This window comes from Coregonus lavaretus (genome assembly GCF_964263955.1).
Source record: "Coregonus lavaretus genome assembly, contig: HAP1_SCAFFOLD_554, whole genome shotgun sequence".
NCBI lineage: Eukaryota > Metazoa > Chordata > Actinopteri > Salmoniformes > Salmonidae > Coregonus > Coregonus lavaretus.
Window position 1 is genome coordinate 21,382 of NW_028165634.1, and position 8,857 is coordinate 30,238.

The 8,857-nt window shown below is 43.2% G+C and overlaps 1 protein-coding gene across 1 annotated transcript; it reads left to right on the forward strand.

The window, feature by feature from the left end:
* Positions 1–224: 224 nt before the first annotated feature.
* Positions 225–7,056, forward strand: LOC311115654 (NLR family CARD domain-containing protein 3-like). The gene is made up of 6 exons (XM_084190814.1): positions 225–306; positions 436–664; positions 1,077–2,877; positions 4,746–4,919; positions 5,582–5,628; positions 6,175–7,056. The coding sequence occupies exons 2-6, from the start codon at positions 454–456 to the stop codon at positions 6,693–6,695; spliced, it is 2,754 nt and encodes a 917-aa protein (XP_084046940.1). The 5' UTR covers positions 225–306; positions 436–453; the 3' UTR covers positions 6,696–7,056.
* Positions 7,057–8,857: the final 1,801 nt, after the last annotated feature.

The window sequence follows — 8,857 nt, forward strand, 5'->3', positions numbered from 1 at the left end:
TTCATATTCCATAGGCTAAACCTTTTTTCCATTTTCATAGTCCTAAAACAATATCAAACCAACACTACATTCCCTCCCTGTGTGTGTTTGTGTGTGTGAGTGTGTGTGTGTGTGTGTGTGTGTGTGTGTGTGTGTGTGTGTGTGTGTGTGTGTGTGTGTGTGTGTGTGTGTGTGTGTGATCTCCCTGGATGAGGAGATCTAATCTGATGTTTTGTCCACAGAAACCAACAGGAGAGATCAGAGTCAGAGATTCTCAGTGGTCAGTCTTCCCAGGGTCATCAAACAGACCTGGCCTCCATATTCAGTGTATGTGGTCCTGTTATGTACATTTGTTTTTGTTTACCTCAAGTAAAGTTGATCTGTCAATCATTCATTAATGTGTTAATGAGAAAGCATTTAGTCTCTTGCTTAACTGATTTACTTGATTTATTTCAGTTGCTTGAAGAGAATATTATGACATTTGTGAAGAACGAGCTGAAGATGTTCAAGAGGATTCTTAGTCCAGAACTCCCAGAAGGCTTTGAGAGTCAGAAGCAGGATAAGGAAGTGGTGGATGCTGAAGATGAGAAGCAGGAGAGCAGTGCCAGAGAGGGGGCTCTGAAGATCACACTGCACGTCCTGAGGAAAATGAACCAGAAGGAGCTTGCTGACACACTGGAGAAAAGTAAGAGCTGTCTGCCTCATGTTGAATGCTGTTTTAGAACATTTAAAAGCTGTAGCTAAAGTACAGCTAAAGTAGCTGTGTAACTCAATGATATTGTAGCAGCCTTAACACAACACTTAGTGACCTCATCAAGTAGCTGTGATGGGTGAGTTGAATTCATTTAGACAGAGAAGAGGAGAGACAGAGGAGAGACAACATTAATAATACCATCAATGAGAGAGAGAAAGAGAGAGAGAATACCAATAATTATATAATCAGTCACACCAGTGTGTAATGCATTATGAAAACATTTACTGATTTATACAGACAGTTAAGAGAATAAATTATTATAATTTAAACTTTATAACACAGTTTTACAAAACTGTAGGCATTAAATCAGACGTAATATTAATATCCTCTGTGTTATTTCTAGATTCAGATGAGCGTGCTGTGATTCTTCAACGTGAACTCAAATCTAATCTAAAGAAGAAGTTTCAATGTGTATTTGAGGGGATCGCTGAACAAGGAAACCCAACACTTCTCAATAAGATCTACACAGAGCTCTACATCACAGAGGGTGGAACAGGAGAGGTCAATAATGAACATGAGCTGAGACAGATTGAGACAACAACCAGGAAACAAGCAAGACCAGAGACTGCAATCAAATGTAACGACATCTTCAAACCCTTAACTGGACAAGACAAACTTATCAGAACTATGCTGACAAAGGGAGTTGCTGGCATTGGAAAAACAGTCTCTGTGCAGAAGTTAATTCTGGACTGGGCTGAAGGAAAAGCAAATCAGGATGTCCAATTTGTATTTTCATTCCCTTTCCGGGAGCTGAATTTGATGAAAAAGGAAAAACACACTTTGATTGAACTTCTCAATCACTTCTCAATGGAAACCAAAGAATCAAGAATCTCCAACTATGACAAGTACAAAGTTCTGTTCATCTTTGATGGTCTGGATGAGTGCCGACTGCCCCTAGACTTCCAGAAGAACAAGATATGTTGTGACGTCACAGAGTCAACATCAGTGGATGTTCTGCTGACAAATCTCATCAAGGGAAATCTGCTTCCCTCTGCTCTCCTCTGGATAACTACCCGACCTGCAGCAGCCAATAAGATCCCTTCAGGGTGTGTTGACCAGGTGACAGAGGTACGAGGGTTCAATGACCCACAGAAGGAGGAGTACTTCAGGAAGAGATTCAGTGATCAGGACCTGGCCAGCAGAATCATCTCACACATAAAGACATCAAGGAGCCTCCACATCATGTGCCACATTCCAGTCTTCTGTTGGATTTCTGCAACAGTCCTTGAACACATGTTGAGTACAGACCAGAGAGAAGAGATGCCCAAGACTCTGACTGAGATGTACACACACCTTGTGGAGTTTCATACCAAACAGAAGAATGAAAAGTATCTTGGGAAAGAAGAGACAGGTCCACACTGGAATAAAGAGAGCATTCTGTCACTGGGAAAACTGGCTTTTCAACAGCTTGTGAATGGCAATCTGATTTTCTATGAAGAAGACCTGAAAAAGGCTGGCATTGATGTCAATGAAGCCTCAGTGTACTCAGGATTGTGCACTCAGCTCTTTAAAGAGGAATGTGTGCTGTACCAGGACATGGTCTACTGCTTCGTGCATCTGAGCATTCAGGAGTTTCTGGCTGCTGTATATGTGTTCCTCTCATTCATCAACAACAATGAGAATCTAATGGCCGAACCTCAATCAACGTCCAGCAACTTTTCTGTGAGGATCAGAAAGAAGCGTAAAGTTACTGTCTACAAGAGTGCTGTGGATAAAGCCTTACAAAGTGAGACAGGAAACCTGGACCTGTTCCTCCGCTTCCTTCTGGGCCTCTCACTGGAGTCCAATCAGAAGCACTTACGAGGTCTCCTGACAAAGACAAGAAGCAGCTCACAGAGCCATGAAGAAACAGTCAAGTACATCAAGGAGAAGATCAGGAAGAATCCCTCTCCAGAGAGGTGCATCAATCTGTTCCACTGTCTGAATGAACTGAATGACCATTCTCTAGTGGAGGAGATCCAAAGCTACCTGAGCTCAGGAAGTCTCTCAGAAGAAGAACTGTCACCTGCACAGTGGTCAGCTCTGGTCTTTGTGTTGCTGACTTCAGAAAAAGAGCTGGATGTGTTTGACCTGAAGAAATACTCCAGATCAGAGGAAGGTCTTTTGAGGCTGCTGCCAGTGGTCAAAGCCTCCAGAGCTGCTCTGTGAGTACATAACATGACATTTAAGTACTAATCATCAGGAAGAAATATTCAATTTAGAGAAAAACATGTATTAGAATATGTATATAATATATAATATTAAATTGAAAAACTTACTGAATCAGTGCATTGATGTTCACATTAGTATAACAATATGACCATACAATTCTAGGAGACGGGAGATTAATCTATATGTTGTTTGAGAGAATAAACCAAATGCATCTGCCATTGTCTTTCTACACTACTGGTGTTAAATTAACAGTGTGTTTGTGAAATCATGATGATCTCTTTGCAGGCTGTCAGGCTGTGGAGTCACAGAGGAAGGCTGTGCTTCTCTGGTCTCAGCTCTGAAGTCAAACCCCTCACACCTTAGAGAGCTGGATCTGAGTAACAATGACCTGAAGGATTCAGGAGTGAAGCTGCTCTCTGCTGGACTGGGGAATCCCCACTGTAAACTGGAGACTCTGAGGTCAGTATTCCTGTAGTTGGTCAACAAGTGATAACTGTTCACCAGATCCACATGTGTTTACCAGGCACACATAGTCCACATCATATGTGTTTGGACAGTGAAGCTTACAGTTTTACATTTGGTGCTATGCTCCAGCATTTTGGATTTGAGATATAATGTTTCACATTAGGCAACAGTACAGAATGTCACCTTTTATTTGAGGATATTCATATATATTTTACCGTTTAGAAATGAAAGCACTTAATGCATCTAGTTCTCCCATTTGAAAAAGTATTTCATTATTTGGACAAATTAATTTAGTCCAAAGTTTAGTGTTTGGTCCAATATACTCTGCCTGCAGTAATTACATCAAGCTTGTGATTCTACAATCTTGTTGAATGCATTTGCAGTTTGTCTTGGTTGTGTTTTGGATGATGTTTTTCCCAATAGAAACTGAATGGTGAATAATGTCCTGTCATTTTGGAGTCACTTCACTTGTATTGTCAGTAAGAATAGAAGATGTTTCTGAACACTTCTACATTCATGTGGATGCTACCATGATTATGAATAATCATGAATGAATCGTGAATGATGATGAATGAGAAAGTTACAGAGGAACAAGTATCATACCTCCTCTGTTATTGGTAATGGTGAGAGGTTAGCATGTTTTGTTGTAGCCTCTGTAACTTTCTCACTCATTATTATTCATGATTCATTCATGATTTTTCTTAATCATGGCATAATCAGGATTCATTTAGTAGTGTTTAGAAACATGTTATCTACTCACTTAGACAGAAAATTACTCCAGTCATCATCCACCATTCAGTTACTATCGGGCAAAACAAACTGCAAATGCAACCAATGAGTTTACAACCAAATACTAAACGTTTGACTACTTTAATACACTATAAGTGAATTGGACATAATACTTATGACTTCTTCAAATGGTGGGACTATATACATAAAGTGCTTTCATTTCTAAATGGTTAAACAGATATGTATGAAAATACCCTCAAATAAAAGGTGACATTATATACTGTCACCTCATATGAAACATTTGATCTGAAATCCAAAATGCTGGAGTACAGAGCCACATTTAAAATGTTAGCTTCACTGTCAAACTAGATATGGTGTGGACTGTATACTCAATACAATCTAAATCTGATACCTCACTGTCTGTCTTTGGACTGATACTGCTTTTTAAACTGCTCTGGTCAGTCTACTCAAATATTTGTAATATACATGTTTCTCTCTACAAGCAATATTATGATAATTTCTAATAATGAAACATTCATTAATTTATGAATAGATATGGCAGGTTTCAGGACACTGATGTATCTGAATATGTAGAAAAAATATACTGCCACTATTTTCACCACCAAAGAATAGCAGTGTGGTTTTAATATGATTTGACTCTTTGCAGGCTGTCAGGCTGTCTAGTCACAGAGGAAGGCTGTTCTTCTCTGGTCTCAGCTCTGAAGTCAAACCCCTCACACCTGAGAGAGCTGGACCTGAGCTACAATCACCCAGGAGACTCAGGAGTCAGACTGCTCTCTGCTGGACTGGAGGATCCACACTGCAGACTGGAGAAACTCAAGTATGTAGAGGGTTTATGTCAATGTTCATATCAGACATGTTGGAGTTATCAGGCTAGTTAAGACAAACATTCTGACCACCACTTGGACTAAGTTATATAAAAACTGTGTGTGTATGTGTGTCCAGTGTGTGTGTGTGTGTGTGTGTGTGTGTGTGTGTGTGTGTGTGTGTGTGTGTGTGTGTGTGTGTGTGTGTCCAGTGTGAGTGTGTGTATAGTGTGTGTGTGTGTCCAGTGTGTGTCCAATGTGTGTGTGTGTGTGTCCAGTGTGTGTGTCCAGTGTGTGTGTGTGTCTGTGTGTGTGTGTGTGTGTCCAGTTTGTGTGTGTCCAGTTTGTGTGTGTCCAGTGTGTGTGTTTGTCCAGTGTTTGTGTGTGTCCAGTGTACTGATACACGTGGACCCACACACACACACTGGACACACACACACACACACACACTGGACACACACAAACTGGACACACACACACACAAACAGGACACACACACACACACACACAGACACACACACACACACACTGGACACACACACTGGACACATACACGAACAAACAGACAAACATTCTTACCACCGCTTATACAAAGTTATATGCTGACTGTGTGTGTGAGTGTGTGAGTTCAGGTGTATCCCTCAATGACTGTCTGTTCTTCTGCTTACCACTACAGTGTGGAACATGGTGGAGAGAACACAATGAAACCTGGACTTAGAAAATGTGAGTGAACGACTGCTGTGAAGAATATGACTAAGAATAAGTCTTCATTCAAGTGAAGTCAAAGTCAAAGACCACCATCATTACTTACTTGGTCATATTAAATATCAGCTGTAGTTCTACAGAAGCACAAATCAGGGACACCAAAGTTTAAAAAGAGTTGCTTTGACAATGTGTGTGTGTGTGTGTGTTCAGGATGTGTGTGTTTGTGTGTGTGTGTTCAGTGTGTGTGTGTGTGTTCAGGATGTGTTGTGTGTGTGTGTGTGTGTGTGTGTGTGTGTGTGTGTGTGTGTGTGTGTGTGTGTGTGTGTGTGTGTGTGTGTTTGTTCAGGATCTGTGTGTTTGTCCAGTGTGTGTAATTAATGGGAATAAGTGTGTTTTATATTACCATACAGTATAACATATGATCATTGAATAAGTCTCAAGTTACCTTAACTTCTCCTTTTGATACCTAGAAACATCTACATTAAATGAATTAGTGAAAAGTGAGTTAACATTCTAATGTGAATGATGATGATTTCTAATATTGTGTCTGGTTTCATCCATCAGATGTCTGTGATCTCACACTGGACCTAAACACAGTACACAGACGCCTCTCTCTGTCTGAGGAGAACAGAAAGGTGACATGTAAGAGAGAGGAGCAGCCGTATCCTGATCACCCAGAGAGATTTGAGTTATGGAGACAGGTGCTGTGTAGAGAGGGTCTGACTGGGCGCTGTTACTGGGAGGTAGAGTGGAGTGGGAGAGGGGCTGATATAGGAGTGACATATAAAGGAATCAGCAGGAGAGGATGGGGTGGTGACTGTGTGATTGGAGCCAATGACAAGTCCTGGAGTCTGGTCTGCTATGACAACAGTTACTCTGCCAGGCACAATAATAAGTCCACTCCCATAGACGTCCGCTCCTCCAGCTCCCACAGAGTAGGAGTGTATCTGGACTGGCCAGCCGGCACTCTGTCCTTCTACAGAGTCTCCTCTGACACACTGACCCACCTGAACACATTCCACTCCACATTCACTGAGCCCCTCTATCCAGGGTTTGGGGTTTTGGACTCAGTGTCCCTATGTTAAATACACACTGGACACTGTACACACACACACACACACTAGACACACACACACACACACACACACATACACTGGACACACACACACACACACATACACTGGACACACACACACACACACTGACACACTGGGGACACACACACACTGGACACTCACACACACACACTGGACACACACACACACATACTGAACACACACACACACTGGACACACACACTGACACAGACTGGACACACAAACACACTTGATACACATACACTGTACACACACACACACACACACACACACAAACACACACACACACACACACACACACACAAACACACACTGAACAAACATACTGAACACACACACACACACAAACACACACACACACACACACACACACACACACAGGACAAACATACATTGATCAAACACACTGGACAAACACACCCACACACTGGACACTGTACACACATACACACACTAGAAACACACACACACACACACACACTGACACACACACACACTGGACACACACACACACTGAACAAACACACTTGACAAACACACCCACACACTGGACACTGGACACACACACACTCTGGACACACACACACACACTGAACACACACACACTGGACACACACACACTGGACACACACACACACACACACACAGAGGACACACACACACTGGACACACACACACACACACTGGACAAACACACACACACACACACTGGACACACACCAACACACTGGACACACACACACACACACTGGACACACACACACTCACACAAACTGGACACACACACACACACACAGGAAACATACACAGGACACACACACACACACTGGACACACACACACACACACACACCTGACACACACACACAGGACACACACACACACTGGACACACACACACACACACTCACACACACTGGACACACACACACACAGGACACACATACACACTGGACACACACACACACACACACACACACACACACACACACACACACACTGGACACACACAAACACACACACACACACTAGACACACACACTGGACACACACACATACGCTGGACACACACACACACACACACTCACACTGGACCCACACACATACACACTGGACACACACACACTGGACACACACAAACACACACACACACACAGGACATACACACACACACACACACACACACACACTGGACACACACACACCTGACACACACACGCACAGGACACACACACACACACACTCACACACACTGGACACACACACACACACACTGGACACACACACTCACACACACTGGACACACACACAGACACTGGACACACAAACATACACACCTACACACACACTCACACACACACACACTGGACACACACAGACTGGACACACACAAACACACACACACACAGTGGACGCACACACTGGATTCACACACATACGCTGGACACACACACACTGGACACACACACACACACACACTCACACTGGACACACACACACATACACACAGGACACACACACCTGACAAACACACACACAGGACACACACACTGGACACACACACACACTGGACACACACACACACACACTGGACACACACACACATACACACTGGACACACACACCTGACACACACACTGGACACACACACACACACACACACTGGACACACACACACTGGACACACACACACACACACACACACACTGGACACACACACTGGATACACATACACAATGGACACACACACACTGATCACACACAGACACTGAACACACACATGCTGAACACACACACACACACACACACACACTGGACACACACACACTAAACATACACGCTGGATACACACACACACTGAACACACACACACACTGGACACACACACACACACACACACTGAACACACACACACTCACACTGGACACACACACACATACACTGGACACACACACACTGGACACACACACACACACTGGACACACATCCACACACACACACTGGACACACACACACATACACACACACTGGATTCACACACACACACACACACTGGACACACACATCCATACACATTTGACACACACACACTGAACACACACACACTGGACACACACACACACTGGACAAACACACACAGGACTCACACACA

Coding starts and splice junctions, on each gene's coding strand:
- LOC311115654 (XM_084190814.1), top strand. CDS start 454: ATGACATTTGTGAAGAACGAGCTGAAGATGTTCAAGAGGATTCTTAGT. Junction 665..1,076: donor TGCTGACACACTGGAGAAAA/GTAAGAGCTGTC, acceptor TGTTATTTCTAG/ATTCAGATGAGCGTGCTGTG. Junction 5,629..6,174: donor GAAACCTGGACTTAGAAAAT/GTGAGTGAACGA, acceptor TTCATCCATCAG/ATGTCTGTGATCTCACACTG.